Below are 25,763 nucleotides of genomic sequence, written 5' to 3' on the forward strand. Positions count from 1 at the left end.
GCTGGGTAGCTTGTGAACATCCAAGCTTTTAATCCGGAGAGTGAGGTACAAAGATACAAAGTACAAGTGCCTCAAACCTGTACTTAAAATAATATACAAATACTTTATTCCACCTGTGATATTTCAGATGTAAAAACTAGTCAATGAGAGAAGTGAGCAGAACAGAGTGACAGAGCTTTTTATATTTTATTAATTACATCAGCCTTCATGTGTTAAAATGTCGTAATGTTAAAAAAGTCTCAATACTTTGACATAAAAACACAGAGTTAAGATTATTAAACAGGTTAGTTGTAACCTAAACATAAATACATCACCACAGATGGAAAATAGCAATTTGCTAAAACCTGGTACACAATACATCTCTCCCTGCCCTACAACAAGGTTAAAGGGTCACTACACAGTTTCAGGGGAGGGGGGTTTGTTTACATTCACAGAGCCTGCAGTTAGTTTACTAAACATATTTTCTCTACATGTAATTCTTAGTATTGAATAATTCTATCATCATATATCAAAACTAAATTATTTTGAGGAACATGGAACCAAACATAAGACTAGAATATGTTTGTAAACCAAACTGTGGGCCCTGCTGCTGTAAACAACAACAGTCAAATAGTAACTTTTCAGGTAGCTTTTTTTTTTTGTTAAGATTTTTTTTGGGATTTTTCTGCTTTATTGATAGTGTAGAGACAGAGTTGAAATGGGGCAGAGAGGGGAGTGACATGCAGAGAACGACCGCGGGCTGGAATCGAACCCGAGTCCGCTGCTGGCCGAGGCCCATGGGGGGACGCCCTACCAACTGAGCTAAGGGCGCCCCCTTGGAAGCTTTCTAACTTCAAACAGTGTTCCAGGGATCACATTTTCCTGTGAGAAAAGTTTGTTTTATTCAGTTATGAGAATATACCCTAGAAAATGTTTCACTTCCCTGACACACACAAAGTTACACACTGCAGCTTTAATTTTTCTTTTGTACATTGTCCCTGTTCAAATTAAGTTACATTATTATATTTACATTGATTTGATCATTTGATTTGATTGTGTGTGAGCGTGTGCATGTGTTGGCTCTCAGCTCTAACATGCAGCACAATAAATAAACTGAAAAGTACAAATAAACCAAACTTACGCTTATATCACTCTAATGTTTGTTGTGATATCTAAAGTACTAATCTATACTCTGTCAGTATCACAGTGTGTCTGGAGCAGTAAAGACTTTGTGCTCTCTCAGCATTCACTGTTTGTTTGCACACCTGCCTACAATCACTGACCTGATTACAAGGCTTTGCGTCACTACCACTGGTCACCACCAGACGGAGGCATTTATCATGTCTAACTAAATAAAGTATAATGGCTCCAACATTTTAGCCCTTGTTGCACTTTTAATTTAATAATTTAATTAATAATAAGAGCAACATAATCTTTTTCCTGCTATTCACACACAGACACACACACACACACACACATGCACACACACGCGCGCACACACACACACACACACACACACACACACACACACACAAACACAGATACAAAAACAGAGAGAGAGAGGATTTTGTAAAATCACTTTTATCCTTTTCTACGGAATAAATAAAAAGTCAAACATGGAGATGAATGAATCTACAGAGGACACAGAGCCGTCATGTTAAATCCCCGTTCAGACGGAGACACGTGACATAGAATCTTCACGCGGAAGATAAAAACATTCTGAATGTCAGGTTAACAAACTCTGAGTTCAACCCTGCGCTCTGGTTGTTCTGACTTGACCAACTCAGAGTGGAGGGTTGAACTAAGAGAGACACAAGTTCATCTGAGTGTAAAGCATGCTCACGGTGTTTCATGTGGCTGCCTATGTGAATGGAGATGAATATGGAGATTTCTATGGAGTGATTTTGCTTTAAACTGTACAGGGACGCGCTGTGACACTTCAGTCGGAGCTGCAGCGTAAAGTTAAAACAAACTCAGAGTAGTTCAAACCACCTGTCCAGCAGGTTAGACTCACGGCGTATGTTGCCACAGTAACGGACACTGAGTCGCGCTGAACTTGCTTCCTGAAACAGGCCCAGGAGATGCTCTGTTTGCTGGATGCTGTTTACCTGCTGCTGCCAGGTGTTACGGCTTAATGTGACCCCCTGCTGTTTACCTGCTGCTGCCAGGTGTTACGGCTTAATGTGACCCCCTGGAAATGTAAGGTGCACACGTCCCAGAGCCGAACATTTTCTGCTACTGCAATCACACAGTCAGACACTCTCTACTGGAGAACACCTGCATTGACATATTTAAATAACATAAGGGTTTAGTAGACCGGTATTCCATATGGGTTACAATGTCACTGTGGCTTTCTTGACTATATATGTGCTCAAAGTCTTCACATCCACAATGCAATACATGTACATATTTAAGATATTTCAAATTAATTCACGAAATTAAAGTGAATACTTGTTGTCATCAATTTTTTTGATTTCTTGTTAGTTGGTGTAAAATCATTTGACGCTAAAAGTTATAAAGACTAAAAAAAATAAGATCATGTTGAGTGTGAGCGTCCTCCTCTTCCTCCTCTCAGCAGCTCTGACTTCAGCTTGTAGTTTGTTGGTTTGGACAGAAGGTGGTGCTGCTGCATCAACAATGAACTGAGACTCAACCACACAACACTGCAGACAGACAGACAGACAGACAGACAGACAGACAGACAGACAGACAGACAGACAGACAGACACACAGGTAGACAAGATTGGCTCAAACCTCTCACATGGACACAACTAAAATACTTCAACTTAAATATCAAGTTCAGACCTTCTTGCCTTCATTGTTTTGTTTCTGATGATAGTTATTTATTTTTTTAATTGTTTGTTTATTTGCCTTTGGAAACTTACTTAAGACTATGAAGTGGAACTCATTGTGGTGTCATAGAGCTTTATGTGAGGATGCCCTACCACCACCCTGCTACCACCCTGCCCCCACCCTGCTACCACCCTGCCCCCACCCTGCTACCACCCTGCTACCACCCTGCTACCACCCTGCTACCACCCTGCTACTACCCTGCCCCCACCCTGCTACCACCCTGCTACCACCCTACCACCACCCTGCCACTACCCTGCCCCCACCCTGCTACCACCCTGCTACTATCCTACCACCACCCTGCCCCCACCCTGCTACTATCCTACCACCACCCTGCCCCCACCCTGCCCCCACCCTGCTACCACCCTGCTACCACCCTGCTACCACCCTGCCCCCACCCTGCTACTATCCTACCACCACCCTGCCCCCACCCTGCCCCCACCCTGCTACTATCTTACCACCACCCTGCCCCCACCCTACCACCATCCTGCTACCACCCTGCCCCCACCCTGCTACTACCCTGCCCCCACCCTGCTACCACCCTGCCCCCACCCTGCTACCACCCTGCTACTACCCTGCCCCCACCCTGCCACCACCCTGCCCCCACCCTGCTACTATCCTACCACCACTCTGCCCCCACCCTGCTACCACCCTGCCACCACCCTGCCCCCACCCTGCTACCACCCTGCCCCCACCCTACCACCACCCTGCTACCACCCTGCCACCACCCTGCCCCCACCCTACCACCACCCTGCTACCACCCTGCCCCCACCCTGCCACCACCCTGCCCCCACCCTGCTACTATCCTGCCACCACCCTGCCCCCACCCTGCTACCACCCTGCCACCACCCTGCTACTATCCTGCCCCCACCCTGCCCCCACCCTACCCCCACCCTGCTACCACCCTGCCCCTTACTCGTCTGTTTGTTGTTGTTTGTTTCCTTGTAATAAGTGGAAAATTCAATAAAAATACTAAGTTTCGTTCACATAAGTGGAAATGCATTCACTTTTTCTGGATTAAAGAGATTACCATCTCAGAAGATATTATTCTTGTTAATTGAGGACAACAGGTTAAAAGGTTTTTTCCTTCAGCTTTGTGTATTTTCCGATCAATCAGGACTTGTCAAACTGTTCTCTTTGACCCCTCTCTCCCCTAATGTCCTCCTTTACTGTAAAATAAAATAAATAATAATGTTGTTGGATTCACTCTCGGCCTGTTCTTTTCTTTCTGCTGAGTTGATTCAAAATGGACTCTGAACTGAGTGAACAACACTCTCAGTTTTATTGTTTTCTCTGTTGAACATTTACCTGGAAATCACCTGCACAGAGTCTCTGCCCTCCTCTCCGTTTACAGGAATTCACTTCTGAATCCTTTGCTTCGTTCCCAGACACGAGACACTTTAGTCCGGGACGTTTTTAAAGTATTTTGTTTTCTGACTTGGATTGTGGAGATTCATTCAGACCATTAAAGATGTTGAAGAAACACTGATGACACAGAGTAAGTATTACATTTGTATCATTATTATTTAACTGTTAGCGTGTTTGGTTTAGTCTCTGTGTGGACTGTAGGTGTCAGGTATCCGTTATAATTCATATCTGAACACAGAAAAAGTTGTTACTGTAATTTACTAGTTTTTCTGGGGTTGGTTTTTTAATGTGTCAGTGCACATCAACATCATGAAAACTGAAGAAGCTCCTTAGTCAAATGTCCGCTCACATGTTCAGCTGTAAGCAATTCTAGAAAGAAATTACTTTAAACATGTATGTCAGTTGGAAGCTCCTAACCCTAACCCTCTAACCCTAACCCTAACCCTAACGCTAACCCTAACCCTAACCCTAACCCTCTAACCCTAACCCTAACCCTAACCCTCTAACCCTAACCCTAACCCTAACCCTAACCCTAACCCTCTAACCCAAAGGTAAACTTTCCTTATGCAAAATCCACTTTATGAAATAGATTTTAATGCAGAGTGGGACTGTCGCGCGCTGTCAACCGTCGTCAAAGTAGAAGGAAGTGAAATATATAGGCTGCGTTTTCTATGAGTCAGTAGATTCTAAGATGGTGGTTTATTTGGATGTTAGCCAGCTGGGAAAAAACGTTGCACAACTCATGAAATGTTTCACATTTTAAAATGTGTGTGAATTAATCTCATCAAGTTGATAATTCCATCCACAGCATTTCTTCTAGATTCACTGAAAGAGTTTTTCTAGGGACTAACATGTACCTGATAGGAACTGTATGTCTGACCATAAACCAGTGTTTGAAATGTTTTATCTTTTAATGATCAAAGGGTTTTGTCTTTTATACTAAATGTTATAAAAATAACATCATACATGACACAGCAGCTCAGTCTTAAAGGAGTCAGCCATTCTTGTTTTCAAAGTCACTTTTCGTTAAAACCAGTGAATATGACTGATGACTTGTCCATACAAAAAACATCTGTAGTTAATACACAGCCTAGCCTCTGTAATTGGATATGTAAACAAAGGGGTATGTAAAGAAGGGGCCCACCATAGCTAGCAACATGCCTGTTTATAGAGCCTAGGCTGTGTATTATCACCGGATTTTTTTCAGCACCCACACAGTACGGACAGATAGCAGATCTTGAAGAGATATTCACTGATTTGACAAAAAGTGATATGAGAACAAACGTTTTCCAGAATTTCTGACTCAACCTTTAGAGCTGTTAGTTGGAGTCACAGTTTCTCATTAGTAGAACATTTATTTTCGGTCCATGACCTCAGAGACAAAGTACAGACATGGTCAATCATTTTATTTTAAAAGTTACAATGGCTGAAAAGGGTGTAGGAAGAAGCCAAGGCTTATTATGCCTTATCACCCTCTTCACAAATTGTTATATTACAAATATATTATGTATCACAAAAACTAAATATTAGAAAAAAACAAAAAAACTAAGAAACAAAAAAAAAACATACACAAAGCAATAGCCTGAATTTATCATTTTATGTTTGCTGGAAGATACGCATCATTTTCTATCAAACTTAGGTCAAATATATATTCCTGACTTTATCATAATGTGTGTGTGTGTGTGTGTGTGTGTGTGTGTGTGTGTGTGTGTGTGTGTGTGTGTGTGTGTGTGTGTGTGTGTGTGTGTGTGTGTGTGTGTGTCCAGTGTGACTGGTTTTCCTCTCAGACCAGAGAAGATGGATGATTCAGAGGAAAAGGAGAGATCAGAGTCTGCAGTCTCCAGCCGTCCAGACGTCAGTCATGAACCTTCAGGCTCAAAGTAAGATAATGATTCAGTTTAATGTTTTCTGGTAACACTGTTCTTTATGGTTACACATTCTGGTAAGTTACATCACAACACTGCTCTTTTATGAAAAAAAGAAAGCACCGAGGCTCTCCAGGTACACTCGCACAGAGCGAGGGAGAAAAGTTGTTTATCAAGTTTAAAATATAGAAGCAGATTGAAAAACACAGTGAAATTATGCGATTCATTATATAACTGACAGGGGCAGGGGCATGTCGGCCAATCGCATAGTATCATAGATAGATGAAATACTCAAAAATAATTAATAATGCTAAATTAGTGGTGTACTGTGAATAAAAGGCGTCGCCCTGAGGAAGACCCTAGTGTGGTTCAGAACCGCACGGTTAGAACTATCCTCGGCTCTGTGCGAGTGGGTCTGGAGTAAGCCTCAGTGATTTATTTTTTTCATTGACTTTACAACTCCTAGAGCACCTTGCATTCAACTGGAGTCTGTTAATGAGTAACTGTGAGAACATGGTGACATCTCTTCTAGTTATCTCTGAACTGTTCTCTTATTGTTACACATTCCGGCTCAAAGTTAAGCTTTATTTTCATCATACAATTTATGATTACCTGACAGGCTGTTTATAAGAGCCATAAAATACACCAACAAATATGAAAACAACAAGGAATGAAGAAATAGGAGGGAAACTAAATGATATACAGTCCCCTCCATAAGTATCGGAACGGTGAGGCCAATTCATTTATTTTTGCTGTAGACTGGAAACATTTGGGTTTGACACCAAAAGATGAATATGAGACAATAGCTCGACATTTCAGCTTTCATTTCCAGGTATTTACATCTGGATCTGATACACAACTGTGAAGATATCTTTATTTGAAACGGAACGCCACATTTTTAGGCAAGCAAAAGTATTGGAACAGATAGACTTTAAATAAATTAAAGTGAATACAATGTAATATTTTGTCGCGAATCCTTTGCTTGCAATAACCGCATCAAGCCTGTGACCCATTGACATCACAAAACGTTTGCATTCTTCTTTTGTGATGCTTTTCCAGGCTTTCACCGCAGCCTCATTCAGTTGCTGTTTGTTTTGGGGGGTTACACCCTTCGGTCTCCTCTTTAGCAGGTAAAATGCATGCTCTATAGGGTTTAAGTCTGGAGATTGACTTGGCCAGTCTAAAACTTAACATTTCTTGCCCCTGATGAACTACTTTGTTGTTTTTGCAGTTTTTTTGGATCATTATCTTGCTGCATGATGAAGGATCTTCCAATCAGTTTGGTTGAATCTTTCTTTAAATTGTCAGACAGAATGTTTCTGTAGACTTCTGAGTTAATTTTGCTGTTGCCATCATGTGTTACTGTGTTGTTGTCAAGATGAACCTTTACCAAAGTGATGGAAAGGCTAAAGTTTAGAGAAAAAAAGGATCTGCTCATGATCCCAAACATACAAGCTCATCTGTGAAACACGGTGGAGGCAATGTCATGGCTTGGGCTTGCATGGCTTCTTCTGGGATGGGCTCATTATTCTTCATTGATGATGTAACACATGATGGGAACAGCAAAATGAACTCAGAAGTTTACACAAACATTTTGTCTGCCAATTTAAGGAAAGATGCAACCAAACTGATTGGAAGATCCTCCATCATGCAGCAAGATAATGACCCAAAACACAACAAAGGAGTTAATCAGGGGAACAAAGTAGAAGGTTTTAGACTGGCCAAGTCAATCTCCAGACCCTATAGAGCATGCTTTTTACCTGCTAAAGAGGAGACTTAAGAGAGTAACCCCCTAACACAAACAGCAACTGAAAGAGGCTGCGGTAAAAGCCTGGAAAAGCATCATAAAAGAAGAATGCAAAAGTTTGGTGATGTCAATGGGTCACAGGCTTGATGCAGTTATTGCAAGCAAAAGATTTGCATCAGAATATTACGTTTTATTCACTTTAATTTATTTAAAGTCTATCTGTTCCAATACTTTTGCTTGCCTAAAAATGTGGTGTTCCTTTACAAATAATGATATCTTCTCAGTTGTGTATCAGATCCAGATGTAAATACCTGGAAATGAAAGCTGAAATGTTGAGCTATTGTCTCATATTCATCTTTTGGTGTCAAACCCAAATGTTTCCAGTCTACAGCAAAAATAAAGGAATTGGCCTCACTGTTCCGATACTTATGGAGGGGACTGTATCTGTCGATGATTTACAGTTATGAACACGTGTATTTCATTACATATTATTTAATAAAATTGTTGTACACAACATTTAGATTTCTGATTGTAATAAATGAGTAAATATCCAAAACATGCAATATATTATATATATATTATTTTGGATGCAAACGTGTACATGGAATGTGTTAGTTGGCAGTTCTGGAAATGCAGTAGAGCTTTCTTTACCTGAATGACTAGCAAAGTTGATATGTCGTATGAACGTATACATTCTCGAAGTGATTCACAGTTGTGCAAATGATAAGGGTTAGGCTAACCCTAACCCTTTGCTATGTGTTTTGCAACAAAATCACTGCAAATGTTTGTCTGCTAAAGTGTCAGCGTATGATTTTCATAATGTGTGATTGACAACATGGGATTTGTGCTCCTGGAATTAAGTATTTTAGAAGGTGTAACTGTATTTTTGTGTTTGTGGGAGAGGGGAGAAAAATCTACAAATTTGTAAATCCCAAAGCATTTCTCTCTGTTGCTTCAAACAGTGATACACCTTCTATGAATGGCCTTGTGTCTGGATTCTGCTATATAAATAAACTTGCGTTGCCTTGCCTTGCCTTGCCTTGCCTTGCCTTGCCTTGCCTTGCCTTGCCTTGCCTTGCCTTGCCTTGCCTTGCCTTGCCTTGCCTTGCCTTGCCTTGCCTTGCCTTGCCTTCTACAAATACAAATTAATTATTCACCCAATTTGCCGTCATCCTCCTGTGCTGAGGGTCAGGGGGCCAGAGGAAATAAAAAGCTCTTATCCAATCTATGAAAATATTCAAAAACAATCGTATAGCCTACAGCAGCCTTCGCTCCAAATCCCAAACACGCAGTTAGACGTGGTGACGTAGGGCAAAAGCAATCGTGCCAAGGTCCAGATTTTTAGGTGTAGTGTGAGTACAGGCCAGCGGGGGAGTGTGTGTGTGTGTGGGGTGGAGGGGGGCAATCGTGCTTGAGTACGGTACAGGGCAACTTTGCCTAGTGAGAATGCGCCCTAAGAACATGTTACAACGTTAAACCTCATCATTCTCTACAGCAGCAGTTTGTGTATTTAGAGCTTTACTGAAGAACTTTGTCATCTGGGAATGTTATCCCAGCTCAGCTCACCAGCTGCCCCTGGGGGGAAACCCCAGACATGAGATCATTCTTTATGGTTTCTCCACAGAGTCGACCAGGAGATCTCAGAGGTTCCCAGTGGTCGGTCTGACCAGCAGCATCAAACACACCTGGACTCCACATTCAGGGTCTGTAGATGAACAACAACTACTGTCCATCTGTTCTGTACACATCAACCTCCATGTTTAACTAAACAACTCCCTAACCCTAACCCTTCAGGGCGGCTGTGGTGAAGTGGGTAAGGTGGTCGACAGGGAACAGGTCTCCCTTGAAAAAGAGTCTCTAGTCTCAATGGGATTTACCTGTATAAATAAAGTTTAACTGTTTAGACCAGTGGACTGTCAGTCTGTCCAACATGGATCTGATGTTTGCTTCATGATTTTAGTTTGATCGAGTCGTTCTTATAATATTCTGTTGCAGCTGCTGGAGGAAAACATCATCACGTTTGTGAAGACCGAGCTGAAGAAGATGCAGAAGCTTCTGAGTCCAGATTACCCAGAATGCTTAGAGGGTCAGAGTGAGGATGAGGAGCAGAGCAGCAGCAGAGAGGCATTTCTGAAGATCACACTGGACTTCCTGAGGAGCATGAAGCAGAAGGAGCTGGCTGACCTTCTGTGGAGCAGTAAGAACAATTCTCTAAAGGTTTAACATTATGGGGGAATGGGACATTTACTGAAGTCTCAAGAGATGGAGGGAGACATGTTTACATCTATTTATTTATATATTTTCATCATGATTCTCTCAATTACTGTAAACTCTTGACTCATTCTTATGTGTGTTCATTCAGGAAGTCATTCTGGAGTTTGTCAGCGTGAACTAAAGTCCAACCTGAAGAAGAAGTTCCAGTGTGTGTTTGAGGGGATCGCTAAAGCAGGAAACCCAACCCTTCTGAATCAGATCTACACAGAGCTCTACATCACAGAGGGAGGGACTGGAGAGGTCAATGATGAACATGAGGTCAGACAGATTGAAACAGCATCCAGGAAACCACACAGACCAGAAACAACCATCAGACAAGAAGACATCTTTAGAGCCTCACCTGGAAGAGATGAACCAAGCAGAATAGTGATGACAAAGGGAGTGGCTGGCATTGTGAAAACAGTCTTAACACAGAAGTTCACTCTGGACTGGGCTGAAGAGAAAACCAACCAGGACATACAGTTCACATTTCCATTCACTTTCAGAGAGCTGAATGTGCTGAAAGAGAAAAAGTTCAGCTTGGTGGAACTTGTTCATCACTTCTTCCCTGAAACCAAAGCAGCAGGAATCTGCAACTTTGAAGAGTTCCAGGTTGTGTTCATCTTTGATGGTCTGGATGAGTGTCGACTTCCTCTGGACTTCCACAACAATGAGATCCTGACTGACGTTACAGAGTCCACCTCAGTGGATGTGCTGCTGACAAACCTCATCAGGGGGAAACTGCTTCCCTCTGCTCGCCTCTGGATAACCACACGACCTGCAGCAGCCAATCAGATCCCTCCTGACTGTGTTGGCATGGTGACAGAGGTCAGAGGGTTCACTGACCCACAGAAGGAGGAGTACTTCAGGAAGAGATTCCAAGATGAGGAGCAGGCCAACAGAATCATCTCCCACATCAAGAAATCACGAAGCCTCCACATCATGTGCCACATCCCAGTCTTCTGCTGGATCACTGCTACAGTCCTGGAGGATGTGTTGAAGACCGGAGAGGGAGGAGAGCTGCCCGAGACCCTGACTGAGATGTACATCCACTTCCTGGTGGTTCAGGCCAAAGTGAAGAACATCAAGTATGATGGAGGAGCTGAGACAGATCCACACTGGAGTCCAGAGAGCAGGAAGATGATCGAGTCTCTGGGAAAACTGGCTTTTGAGCAGCTGCAGAAAGGAAACCTGATCTTCTATGAATCAGACCTGACAGAGTGTGGCATCGATATCACAGCAGCCTCCGTGGTCTCAGGAGTGTTCACACAGATCTTTAGAGAGGAGAGAGGACTGTACCAGGAAAAGGTGTTCCGCTTCGTCCATCTGAGCGTTCAGGAGTTTCTGGCTGCTCTTCATGTCCATCTGACGTTCATCAACTCTGAAGTCAATCTGATGTCTAATGAACAAACAGCATCCTTGTGGTCTTACTTCTTCATAGACAATCCAGCAGAATTCTACCAGAGTGCTGTGGACAAGGCCTTACAGAGTCCAAATGGACACCTGGACTTGTTCCTCCGCTTCCTCCTGGGTCTTTCACTGCCGACCAATCAGAATCTCCTCAGAGGTCTGCTGACACAGACAGGAAGTAGCTCACTGACCAATCAGGAAACAGTCCAGTACATCAAGAAGAAGATCCAGGAGACTCCCTCTTCAGAGAAAAGCATCAATCTGTTCCACTGTCTGAATGAACTGAACGATCGTTCTCTAGTGGAGGAGATCCAACAGTCCCTGAGTTCAGGACGTCTCTCCACAGATAACCTGTCTCCTGCTCAGTGGTCTGCTCTGGTCTTCATCTTACTGTCATCAGAAGAAGATCTGGACGTGTTTGACCTGAAGAAATACTCAGCTTCAGAGGAGGCTCTTCTGAGGCTGCTGCCAGTGGTCAAAGCCTCCAACAAAGCTCTGTACGTAGGAGTTATTCATTTGTAAATAATAGACATGAGCCTATTCATTGCATAATGAAGTACATCAATTACTAATAGGTTTAGAACTACATATGTCTCCTCTTCACACCAAAACCCAAAAACACATGAAATTTAAACATGTAGCAGCCAGTCGGTTAAATGTAGAGCCACCGGCTTCTTTTGTCAGTTGTGTTAGACGATAATTAGAACCTGTTCCTGCTGCTAGGCTAGGCTACAAGCTATGGCTACTTTTTGCTTAGTAATGAGTTGGTCAGGTCCATTACCTATGTTGTTCCCGCATCTATATCTAGTGGATATAGTGCTGTGGAGACCTGGCGTCCTTTGGTAGGTTGTTATAATAAAGTTGTATTTCAGGGGCTGTATTCACAAAAGATTTTATCATTAGTGCTAAGAGTACTCCTAAGGAGCACTAACAGTTCTTACTTAAGAGTAATTTCTTAAAACGTATTCACAAAGCTTCTGAGAACAATTTCAACTAAGGAAGAGGGAGGGGTTGACTCTTAGCCTTAAGATGTTTTGTGAATACGACCCCAGAAATCCCACTTGTTGTTACCGCTTGTTACCTGCCGACTGTTTAAGCTAACTGAAGCTTATGCTACAAACATCAACAGGACGTTACATCCCTAGCAAATCATCTTGAACAAGAAGATAAAGTTGAAAGAGATTTTAATTACTTTTTCCTTTACTGTTGTCTCTCCAGGCTGAGTGGCTGTAGCCTCTCAGAGAGAAGCTGTGAAGCTCTGGCCTCAGTTCTCAGCTCCTCCTCTAGTCTGAGAGAGCTGGACCTGAGTAACAATGACCTGCAGGATTCAGGAGTGAAGCATCTGTCTGCTGCATTGCAGAGTCCACACTGTAAACTGGAAACTCTCAGGTCAGATTATATATACTTCACTTTCTCTCCTTCAGGTTTTGGAACTACATTGAGTCACATTTATAAATATGAATGCCAACATGATCTAGTGTCTAACTTTTGACTTAGCTTGCTAGCTGGTTGATAGTGTATCATCTTCTTTCCAATGCAGTGTTTCCCCTGGAAATGTGTTTAAGCCTGGTGGCAAGAGCTGATAGAGTGTGTGCATATATCAATTGTGTGGTTATTAATGTTTCACATGATGTAGGTTTTCTGCTGGTTATTTCCATGTAAACCCATGGAAATAATGCCTGAGAACTGCTATACAGTATATTCCATTATAGTCAGCTGGAACCTGAATGTTGTCTTCTTTACAGAAATAAAGACATTTACACAGGAAATAATTGATAAGAATTCACAAATTGGTGTATGACATATAATAAAAAATGCACGAAAGGAAATGTTTCACGGTCAAACTTTTCTGGGGGAGGACATTATGATTGTCATATCAAAGCGTCCTCCCCATAATGGTTAAAGAAAACTTTTGCCCTTGAGTTTATAACAAGTTAACCTGTTTAGGATTGTGTCTGACACTATGATTTATCAAAGGCTCTTTATCTAAATTTCAGCAGTTGCTCGAGAATCAAATGATTAATTTCAACAGGTCTTATTTTTGATAGCTTACTCCCCATTTAGTTTTCATTGTATAAATGTGGCTCTCAAGTATTCTATCTGGACCAAAACGTACCTAAACAAAAACACTGTGTGTGTGTGTGTGTGTGTGTGTGTGTGCGTGCGTGCGTGCGTGCGTGCGTGCGTGCGTGCGTGCGTGCGCGCGTGCGTGCGTGCGTGCGTGCGTGTGTGTGTGTGTGTATGTGTGTAGTCTGTCAGGTTGTCTGATCACAGGGGAAGGCTGTGCTTCTCTGGCCTCAGATCTGAGCTACAACCCCTCCCATCTGAGAGAGCTGGACCTGAGCTACAACCATCCAGGAGCCTCAGGAGTGGAGCTACTGTCTGCTGGACGGGACGGTCCCCTCTGGAGACTGGACACTCTCAGGTATGAAGAGGCTGCTGTCAGTCTGATAGAGGAGGAAGAGCTGGAGATAGTTTCTCATATGACCCTGACACACTAATGGTGTTTGTCCGTCTCCATTTGACTCAGTTTGGCTCAGCACCTCAGCCCTGTAGGGTTTGCATTTCCATTACAGTAGGGCAACCTGCATCAATGATATGTTAGCATTAAGCTAGCTGACTAAGTGCTCCTTTTTTGCTACATGGTTATGCTAGCTTTGTAGGGATTTATTTTGGCTTTAATGACGCAATATATTGACCCCCCCCCCCCCCTCCTTTCAGGGTGGAGCCTGCTGGAGTCCAATGGCTGACACCAGGTCTGAGGAAGTGTAAGTGTGATTATAATGTTCATAATCATCAAACTGTCAATCAATGAACAGATGATTGATTAATAACTGCTGCTGTGTTATGTCTTTTTCTCTCCATCAGATTCCTGTGAACTCACACTGGACACAAACACAGTACACAGAGAGCTCAAACTGTCTGACAACAGCAGGAAGGTGACACTGGTGAACGAGGAGCAGCCATATCCTGATCATCCAGAGAGATTTGACTTCTGGCCTCAGCTTCTGTGTAGTAATGGTCTGACTGGTCGCCGTTACTGGGAAGTTGAGTGGAGCGGAGGGGTTTTTATATCAGCGAGTTACAGAGGAATCAACAGGAAAGGAGACAGTGCAGACTGTTTGTTTGGACTGAATGATCAGTCCTGGAGTCTGAGCTGTTCTGATCGTAGTTACTCTGGCTATCACAATAACATACACACACCCATCTCCTCCTCCTCCTCCTCCTCCTCCTCCTCCTCCTCCTCCTCTGTCTCTGACAGAGTAGCAGTGTATGTGGACTGTCCTGCTGGCTCTCTGTCCTTCTACAGAGTCTCCTCTGACTCACTGATCCACCTCCACACCTTCAACACCACATTCACTGAACCTCTGTATCCTGGGTTTGGGTTTGGGGATGGGCCTGTGCTCTATAAACCTGGTTCCTCAGTGTCTCTGTGTCATCTGTAGGAGGGAGACTCTGAACAGGATCACAGCAAATGAAATGAACAATTTGAGATATAGCCATTTCAAGCTCCCCGCCGCCATTTCGGCCGCCATCTTGGAAATGAGGGCTTTCTGGGGGGTAGATTTTGGTAGACTTTTAGTATGTTATTCAGCACACCAAATACTACTGGAATCCATTGAAAAACCTTTTGTATCAATTTTTTTGGGGTTAAGCCCTTTTTTTCCTAGATTGACTCACCTATTGCCTCAGATTAGGAACAGACACACCGCCCTCTTTATGTAATCGAATTGTTTTAAACCTGGCCCTTGGTTTCCTGCTGGACCAAATAAACCTGGATATATTGTCTCAGGACCTCAGGCGTGTTTCTGGGATCATTTGTGGAATAGATTGATAATGGTTTAGCATAGATAAAACAAATTATTTGCCAACTGTATCTGCAAAGGTTTGTGAACCCTGAGCTGCATTGCTTAAATCGAGCAGGTAAATAACAATCAGGTGGGCCAAACTGATTGATGAAATAGACCAATGTAATGAGAGATCTTTAGGGAAGAAATTGGGTGGCACTAGAAAAAACAGAGATCAAACCAGGTCAGTTTGTCCCACCTGATTGTTTTTACCTGCTCGATTTGTCTAATTTGTTTTATCTCTTTTAACAATTGATTTCTCGAAAAGAAAAATGTTGAATTGATAAACAAACATCTGTTATTTCATATTAAAAATACTGGTATTGATAAAAATGTATTAATAATGGTTAAACACAATAAAATTCCAAAATGCTCAAGGGGTTCACAAACTTTCAAACAGCACTGTATGTGCTGCTGGTCCACATGAGATCTGCAGTTAATAGGGCTCTGGGTAAGGGTTGGGGGCTCTGTCTGTCTCTGTCTGTCTGTCTGTCTGTCTGTCTGTCTGTCTGTCTGTCTGTTTGTCTGTCTGTTAGGGGCTCTGGGGAGGTTCGGGGGTTAGTTAAACATATTCAGGGTTCAGGGTAAAGCTGGCCTTGTAGGGTATTTATGGTGAAGGGATCGTTGAACATATTTAGTTCAGTGGTCAGTGTGTCCTCTAAAGGGTCCTATCGGGGAACAGGTTAGAGGGTTGGATCCTATCAGGGTGGGTGATATAGGGTTAGGGTTAGGGTTAGGGTTGGCAGGTTTAGAGGGTTAGGGGGTTAAGGGTAACTGTTAGCAGGGTTAGCAGGGTTAGAGGGTTAAGGGTAACCGAACCCTATCGGAGCCAGTTTCAGTTGTTCAGGATTACAAAGTGTCTGAGATTTAACTCCATGTGTGGTCTCCATGGCAGCAGGACGGTCCAGTATCCATGGTTACTCGGACATCCTGACCCTGAAAGTGACGCGACCCAGAAACTTGTCGCGTTCGTCGTTGTTTCGCAGGTTTGAACCTTGAACTTTGCACTTGATCGTCTGCTCAGCGTTTAAGTGTATGACTGTGTTCGGAAAGCCATACTAACGTCCTACTCATACTCATTTTGACTTCAATTTGAGTATGTGACGGTTGGGTATGCAAGTTTGGGTATGCGAGAAATTCCCGGATGAGTACTAACTTCCGGGAAGATTTTGGGTATGGATCGATTGTATACTTTTCCTACTCAACCGCCCCGCCACAATGCACTGGGTCAATTCTACCCGCACAGGAAAATGAAATATTTTCGAGCAAGTTGCTAGGCAACGACATTGTTTGGGGTCCGCGATCTGACAACTGTACGTGCAGTCATTCATAAACTCTTACAATAGATAAGAGATGAAGATAAATACCTAACAACATTAGAGTTACTAAGTGAAATGAGTGATGCCAGTCTGATAGTGGAGATAGATCAGAACCATAGATAGTATATAAAATCAGATCAGAACTGAATGCTGTGTTTGTTCCACACACCGGGGCTCGTCCAGCTCAACTGACAGACAGCTGAGTGCTGTCTGATGAGCCGGACAGAGAGCGTCGGAGGGATCCTCCGCCTCAAAACATAAACGTGTGAAAAAATTAACAAATAATCAATTAGAGCTTACCTAAAAATAAGTGTGCAATGTTACTGTTTACTGTTCATTTAGGCTATTAGCGATATTATATCTACTTTCAGTTTCATTACTGAGTCGCCACGAAACGTGATTAGTGTTCTTAAAGAAACTTAGATTATAAAACAAGAGGTCCAAAACACAGATGATGAACACAGGACTGTAAAAATCTAGTTCAATATCTAACCTGTGGAGGGCGGCAATACGCTTAACAGCGTCTAAACGGCCTGAATCTTATAAGAAGAAGAATAAATTCTTTACTGCTTGAGTATACTTCAACTGAAAACGTTTCGACGCACCTCGCATACAAAATCGATCTTTGAGTAGACAGTATGCAGTATATAGATGGTGAGTATGTAGGATGTAGGACGCTAGTATGGCAGTCCGGACACGGCCTCTGACTCCTCTCAGCAGCTCTGACTTCAGCTTGTATTTTGTTGGTTTGGACAGCAGGTGCTGCTGCTGCACCACAATGAACTGAGACTCAACCACACAACACTGCAGACAGACAGACAGACAGACAGACAGACAGACAGACAGACAGACAGACAGACAGAGGGCACAACCTAAATGCTGTGAGCAGAAACCACCTTTAATATCAGCACATGCACATTGTTGTTGAATGACTGATGATAGAAAAGTCACTCTGAATGTTAAGCACAATGACAGAAAACAGCTGATTATGAATGTTAAAACATCATTAGACCTGTGAGATACAACAAACTCCATCTAGAAATATCTCCTGCTTCAGCTGTGAGGTAGCTACTCTTACTAAGATAACTAGGTTTAGTTAGCTGCCAGCTAGGCTAACTATCAGCTAACTACTAACAGGATAACTAAGTTTTGTTCACATAAGTGGAAATGCATTCACTTCAGAAAAAAAATGTGTTTCCGTTTTCTGAATTTAAGAGATTAACATCTCAAAAGATATTAGTCTTGTTAACTGAGGAAAACAGGTTAAAAGTTTTTTTTACTGTCTTCTTTGACTGTAAAATAAAATAAATAACAATGTTGTTGGATTCACACTCGGCCTGTTCTTTTCTTTCTGCTGAGTTGATTCAAAATGGACTCTGAACTGAGTGAACACCACTCTCAGTTTTATTGTTTTCTCTGTTGAACATTTACCTGGAAATCACCTGCACAGAGTCTCTGCCCTCCTCTCCGTTTACAGGAATTCACTTCTGAATCCGTTGCTTCGTTCCCAGACACGAGACACTTTAGTCCGGGACGTTTTTAAAGTATTTTGTTTCCTAACTTGGATTGTGGAGATTCATTCAGACCATTAAAGAAGTTGAAGAAACACTGATGACACAGAGTAAGTATTACATTTGTATCATTATTATTTAACTGTTAGCGTGTTTGGTTTAGTCTCTGTGTGGACTCTAGGTGTCAGGTATCCGTTGTAATTCATATCTGAACACAGAAAAAGTTGTTTATTTACTATTTTTTCTGGGTTGTTTTTTAATGTGTCAGTGCACATCAACATCATGAAAACTGAAGAAGCTCCTTAGTCAAATGTCCGCTCACATTTTCAGCTGAAAGTAATTCTAGAAAGAAATTACTTTAAACATGTATGTCAGTTGGAAGCTCCTAACCCTAACCCTCTAACACTAACCCTAACCCTAACCCTAACCCTCTAACCCTCTAACCCTAAGGTAAACTTTCCTTATGCAAAAGCCACTTTATGAAATAGATTTTAATGCAGAGTGGGACTGTCGCGCGCTGTCAACCGTCGTCAAAGTAGAAGGGCGCAAAATATATAGGCTGCGTTTTCTATGAGTCAGTAGATTCTAAGATGGTGGTTTATTTGGATGTTAGCCAGCTGGGAAAAAACGTTGCACAACTCATGAAATGTTTCACATGTTAGAATGTGTGTGAATTAATCTCATCAAGTTGATAATTCCCTCCACAGCATTTCTTCTAGATTCACTGAAAGAGTTTTTCTAGGGACTAACATGTACCTGATAGGAACTGTATGTCTGACCATAAACCAGTGTTTGAAATGTTTTATCTTTTAATGATCAAAGGGTTTTGTCTTTTATACTAAATGTTATAAAAATAACATCATACATGACATGTGACACAGCAGCTCAGTCTTAAAGGAGTCAGCCATTCTTGTTTTCAAAATCACTTTTCGTCAAAACCAGTGAATATGACTGATGACTTGTCCACACAAAAACAATCTGGAGTTAATACACAGCCTAGCCTCTGTAAATGGATATGTAAACAAAGGGGTATGTAAAGAAGGGGCCCACCATAGCTAGCAACATGCCTGTTTATAGAGCCTAGGCTGTGTATTATCACCGGATTTTTTTCAGCACCCACACAGTACGGACAGGTAGCAGATCTTGAGGAGATATCCACTGATTTGACAAAAAGTGATATGAAAACAAACGTTTTCCAGAATTTCTGACTCAACCTTTAGAGCTGTTAGTTGGAGTCAGTTTCACATTAGAACATTTATTTTCAGTCCATGACCTCAGAGACATAGTACAGACATGGTCAATCATTTTATTTTAAAAGTTACAATGGCTGAAAAGCGTACAGGAAGAAGCCGAGGCTTATTATGCCTTATCACCCTCTTCACAATTTTTTACTGTAGTAGACTGTAGACTGTAGACTGTATTAATGCGTTTACTACCCTCTTCAAATATTGTTATATTATAAATATATTATGTATCACAAAAACGAAATATTAGAAAAAAAACAAAAAAACAAAGAAAAAAAAACATACACGAAGCAAAAGCCTGAATTTATCATTTTATGTTTGCTGGAAGATACGCATCATTTTCTATCAAACTTTGGTCAAATATATAGTCCTGACTCTATCATGCTGTGTGTGTGTGTGTATGTGTGTGTGTGTGTGTGTGTGTGTGTGTGTGTGTGTGTGTGTGTGTGTGTGTGTGTGTGTGTGTGTGTGTGTGTGTGTGTGTGTGTGTGTCTGTGTGTCTGTGTGTGTGTGTGTGTGTGTGTGTGTGTGTGTGTGTGTGTGTGTGTGTGTGTGTGTGTGTGTGTGTGTGTGTGTGTGTGTGTGTGTGTGTGTCCAGTGTGACTGGTTTTCCTCTCAGACCAGAGAAGATGAGTGATTCAGAGGAAAAGGACAGATCAGAGTCTGCAGCCTCCAGCCGTCCAGACGTCAGTCATGAACCTTCAGGCTCAAAGTAAGATAATGATTCAGTTTAATGTTTTCTGGTAACACTGTTCTTTATGGTTACACATTCTGGTAAGTTACATCACAACACTGCTCTTTTATGAAAAAAAGAAAGCACCGAGGCTCTCCAGGTACACTCGCACTAAATTAGTGGTGTACTGTGAATAAAAGGCGTAGCCCTGAGGAAGACCCTAGTGTGGTTCAGAACCGCACGGTTAGAACTATCCTCGGCTCTGTGCGAGTGGGTCTGGAGTAAGCCTATGATTTATTTTTTTCATTGACTTTCCAACTCCTAGAGCACCTTGCATTCAACTGGAGTCTGTTAATAAGTATCTGTGAGAACATGGTGACATCTCTTCTAGTTATCTCTGAACTGTTCTCTTATTGTTACACATTCCGGCTCAAAGTTAAGCTTTATTTTCATCATACAATTTATGATTACACGATGGCAGGCTGTTTATAAGAACCATAAAATACACCAACGAATATGAAAACAACAAGGAATGAAGAAATAGGAGGGAGACTAAATGATATATCTGTAGGTGATTTACAGTTATGAACACGTGTATTCCATTATATATTATTTAATAAAATTGTTGTACACAACATTTAGATTTCTGATTGTAATAAATGAGTAAGTATCCAAAACATGCAATATATTATATATATTATTTTGGATGCAAACGTGTACATGGAATGTGTTAGTTGGCAGTTCTGGAAATGCAGTAGAGCTTTCTTTACCTGAATGACTAACAAAGTGTAGCCTTTATGTTGATGAAGGTATACATTCTCGTAGTGATTCACAGTTGTGCAAATGATAAGGGTGTGTTTATGTGTTTTGCAGAAAAATCACTGCACATTTTTGTCTGCTTAAGTGTCAGTGCATGATTTCCGTAATGTGTGATTGACAACGTGGGATTTGTGCTCCTGTAATTAAGTATTTGAGAAGGTGTTACTGTAGTTTTTTGTTTGTGGGACAGGGGAGAAAAAGCTACAAATTTGTAACTCACAAAGCATTTTTCTCTGTGGCTTCAAACAGTGATACACCTCCTATGAATGGCCTTGTGTTTGAATTGTGCTATATAAATAAACTTGCCTTGCCTTGCCTCGCCTTCTACAAATACAAATTAATTATTCACCCAATTTACCGCCATCCTCCTGTGCTGAGGGTCAGGGGGCCAGAGGAAATAAAAAGCTCTTATCCAATCTATGAAAATATTCAAAAACAATCGTATAGCCTACAGTAGCCTTCGCTCCAAATCCCAAACACGCAGTTAGACGTGGTGACGTAGGGCAAAAGCAATCGTGCCAAGGTCCAGATTTTTAGGTGTAGTGTGAGTACAGGCCAGCGGGGGAGTGTGTGTGTGTGTGTGGGGTGGAGGGGGGCAATCGTGCTTGAGTACGGTACAGGGCAACTTTGCCTAGTGAGAATGCGCCCTAAGAACATGTTACAACGTTAAACCTCCTAATTCTCCACAGCAGCTGTTTGTGTGTTCAAAGCTTCCTGAACAGCTCTGTCCTCTGAGAATGTATCAAGGATTCATGTGAATAAAAACATGTTTGTGTTTGCAGAGTTCAGTACCTGATACAGAGATTTGAGTCTCCAGTCCCCAGCTGTCTGTCTATGAAGAGTGACCGGTCCAAAAGTCGCCCTCTAAACTTCAGTAATGAACCTGGACCCTCAGACACACAGTGAGTGAACTGATACTGATTCATTCAGCTGGTAATGCTTTGTTGTGTCAGGTCACCAAGTCAAAATCCCAAAGGAAGACAAAACATTCAATCATCTTGGTGCGCTCTGGTGGTGTAGTGGATAGAGCGTGTACTATATTGGCTCCGGCCTTTGTCGCAGTGGTCGCGGGTTTGAATCCAAACCATGGAGGTCATCCCCCCTCTGTCTCCCCATTTCAACTCTGTACTGTCTAATAAAGCTTGAAAAAAGCCAAAGAATAGAAAAAGAAGAAAAACATTCCATCATGTTGATCCACCTCTTCACTACATACACAGTTGTTGTTTTAACCAGAGAGGAAGAGGAAGGGAGACGGAGCCTGACTATGAGTCTGTGTGTCTCTGTCACTGTCACAGACTCCAGTCTGCTGTCAGTTCATACACTGAACTCATCAACCAGAGAATAGTAGAGGAACATGAGGCTTCATCATCAGAGAAGGTTCTTCTTTTTTAATTAAAATGTTTATTTCATTTTTCATCAACAACACATTTTACTTTTGATGTTTGGTATGTGGTCTTTCCAACACAGCGACATCACAAAATGTTCCGTTTAACATTATAGGCTATGTTTAATATCACAGTTCAAATCATTATATTTCTTCTACTTATACGGTACCTTTATAGATGAGGCTCCTGAGCAGGAAGGAAAAGCTCTGCATCTACCGGTCCATCTTGGTTCCTACTCTCACCTGGCCATGAAGGCTGGGTCATGACCCAAATAACTAGGCACACACACACACACACACACATACGCTGGTGTCTCCCTTAGAGACAGGGTGAGAAGCTCAGATAGATAGATAGATAGATAGATAGATAGATAGATAGATAGATAGATAGATAGATAGATAGATAGATAGATAGATAGATAGATAGATAGATAGATAGATAGATAGATAGATAGATAGATAGATAGATAGATAGATAGATAGATAGATAGATAGATAGATAGATAGATAGATAGATAGATCCGGTAAGGATACTCCCTGGGGAAGAGGCTGACGATGAGTGAGTGAGTAAAGTCTGTTTTAACAGGATCCATCAGAGACCAGACTCACCTGGAGCCAGCTGTTTGTCCATCGAGAGTGATCGGTCACCTGTGAAAGCTGCTCAGTGTAACTACTGGGTTCTTGTGCAGTGCAGATTATTGACTGTTTCCTGTGTTTCTATCAGGAGGAAGCTGGAGACACCAGAGCCCAGCTGTTGGTCCATGAAGAGCGGTAACTCTATGTATGAACCTTTAGTCTTCAAAGATGGACGTCCGTCTGTTGATCTGAGGTGAGGATTTAAAACTTAGACGAAATAAAACCCTGTGAGATTTCCAGTTTTTAAACCTTATATTGAAGATCTGTGAAACCTAGAGCCTCGTTTCCACTGAGGTTCAGTTCTGTTTGGTACATCATCATCATCATCATCTTTATTGGCAGACTCATGGTCCATATACAACACACATAATAAATATAGACATAAACACAAGAATATATTAAAAAAGGGACATCACAACAGAGATTTGTACCAGAGCTTCCAAAAGGAAGACTGGTATCGCACACAACTACATGCAGGATTCACCAGCATCTGCACAAGACTGTTCTTGCAATCGTTTAGGCGGAGAATAAATCTGTACATTATGTGTCTCAAGAGAGCTTCAAAGGTGTAAACATTAATACTGCAGAACAATTGACTGGCACTAGTAGATCTGGGCTTTTTTAACAGGATCCTCATGGCATCGTTATAGGCCACTCGAAGTTTCTGTAAACTTGCTCTCTTGTACTTACACCACAATGAAGCGGTATACAAGGGAGTACAATAGGTTCTAAACAGTTTGATTTTAACATCATCAGAGCACATATGAAATTTTCTAGCCAGAGTATTTGAATATTTTGAGTACAGAATGCAGTTATTTGCGTTTCCACTGTCAGAGTGGTGAAGGGGTCTCCACTCTGCAGCGTCTGCCCCGGGGGTCAAACTGTCACGGCGTGTTCCTGTGCTGTGTCTGAAATTGCGCACTTCTGTACTTACACTTACTTTTTTGAGTGCACTTTGCGCTAAACCGGAGAGTGTGCCAAAATGCAGTGCACTGTAAGTTCCTCGGTCGTGCACTCAAAACGGTCTAAAACTTGAGTGTGGAGCGATGGACACTTTCCACACTCAACGGCCGCCATCTTGCCTACGTAGCGGAGAGGACGGGGCATTCTAATCAAAATAGAGGAGCTTGAGGCAACTGTGGAGACGGACGCGCTCTACAAAAGTTAAATTACACATTTGTTTAGTTTTTCCGTACAACTACACTGTTTTAGACTGTATCCGACCGTTTAAAAAAAAATACCACCGAAGAAGAACCTTCAAAATGCAAAGTCATTTCCGGTAGGTGCGCGACGGCAGTTTGGACAGTGCACTGTAGAAATGAGAGGACTGCGTCTATAAGTAAGTGTACTGTTGGGATAATAAAGTGCACTCAATGTAAGTGCACTTACGTGAGTGCGCGATTTCAGACACAGCACTGGTGTCAAGCAGAAGCTGATCCAAGCTCAGCTCAGCTGCTCTAACAGGCTCCTGCTGCATCTCTCCCTGGCCCCTCTGTTTGCCCCTGCCCCTCTGTTTGCCCCTGGCCCTCTGTTTGCCCCTGGCCCTCGGTTTGCCCCTGGCCCTCTGTTTGCCCCTGGCACTCGGTTTGCCCCTCGGTTTGCCCCTGGCCCTCTGTTTGCCCCTGGCCCTCTGTTTGCCCCTGGCCCTCTGTTTGCCCCTCTCCTCTGTTTGCCCCTGGCCCTCTGTTTGCCCCTCGGTTTGCCCCTCGGTTTGCCCCTGGCCCTCTGTTTGCCCCTGGCCCTCTGTTTGCCCCTCTCCTCTGTTTGCCTCTGGCCCTCTGTTTGCCCCTCTCCTCTGTTTGCCCCTGGCCCTCTGTTTGCCCCTGGCCCTCTGTTTGCCCCTGGCCCTCTGTTTGCCCCTCTCCTCTGTTTGCCCCTGGCCCTCTGTTTGCCCCTGGCCCTCTGTTTGCCCCTGGCCCTCTGTTTGCCCCTCTCCTCTGTTTGCCCCTGGCCCTCTGTTTGCCCCTGGCCCTCTGTTTGCCCCTGGCCCTCTGTTTGCCCCTCTGTTTGCCCCTGGGCCTCTGTTTGCCCCTGGCCCTCTGTTTGCCCCTCTCCTTGTTATCGCTGTACTGCTCTCTTATGGTTACACATTCCGGCTCAAAGTTCGGCTTTATTTTCATCATACAATTTATGATTACACGATGACAGGCTGTTTATAAGAACCATAAAATACACCAACAAATATGAAAACAACAAGGAATGAAGAAATAGGAGGGAGACTAAATGATGTATCTGTAGGTGATTTACAGTTATGAACACGTGTATTCCATTACATATTATTTTATAAAAATGTTGCATACAACACTTAGATTTTGTTTTGGGCATTTAGAGTTGAAATGGGGCAGATAGGGGAGTGACATGCAGAGAACGACCGCGGGCTGGAATCGAACCCGGGTCCGCTGCTGGGCCCGGCCCGGGGGGGGGACGCCCTACCAACTGAGTTAAGGGCGCCCCCCAACATTTAGATTTCTTATCTTAATAAATGAGTTAGGTATCCAAAATATGCAAAACAACATGTTTGTTTTTGGATGCAAACATGTTCATGGAACGTGTTACTGAATTTTCTTAAAGATTGGCAGTTCTGGAAATGCAGTAGAGCTTTTCTTTACCTGAATGACTAACAAAGTGTAGCCTTTATGTTGTATGAAGGTATACATTCTCGTAGTGATTCACTGTTGTGCAAATTATAAGGGTGTGTTTATGTGTTTTGCACCAAAATCACTCAAATAAATTCTGCTGAAGTGTCAGCGTATGATTTCCATAATGTGTGATTGACAACATAGGATGTGTGCTCCTGTAATTAAGTATTTGAGAAAGTGTAACTGTAGTTTTGTTTTTGTGGAACAGGGGATAAAAA

The 25,763-nt window shown here is 42.5% G+C and overlaps 1 protein-coding gene across 1 annotated transcript in view; it reads left to right on the forward strand.

Moving 5' to 3' along the window:
• Positions 1-2,915: 2,915 nt before the first annotated feature.
• LOC307248491 (NACHT, LRR and PYD domains-containing protein 3-like) overlaps positions 2,916-25,763 on the forward strand; it is a gene marked incomplete at both ends in the record, with an annotated part of 31,319 nt that continues 8,471 nt past the window's right edge. The window contains 7 exons of the mRNA XM_080024886.1: positions 2,916-3,747; positions 4,399-4,405; positions 5,985-6,077; positions 9,434-9,512; positions 9,805-10,006; positions 10,172-11,969; positions 12,691-12,861. Of these exons, the coding sequence (XP_079881012.1) occupies positions 2,916-3,747; positions 4,399-4,405; positions 5,985-6,077; positions 9,434-9,512; positions 9,805-10,006; positions 10,172-11,969; positions 12,691-12,861 (3,182 nt within the window). The remainder of the gene's footprint in view (positions 3,748-4,398; positions 4,406-5,984; positions 6,078-9,433; positions 9,513-9,804; positions 10,007-10,171; positions 11,970-12,690; positions 12,862-25,763) is intronic.

The sequence above is a fragment of the Ammodytes marinus genome (assembly GCF_949987685.1).
Source record: "Ammodytes marinus genome assembly, chromosome: 3".
NCBI lineage: Eukaryota > Metazoa > Chordata > Actinopteri > Uranoscopiformes > Ammodytidae > Ammodytes > Ammodytes marinus.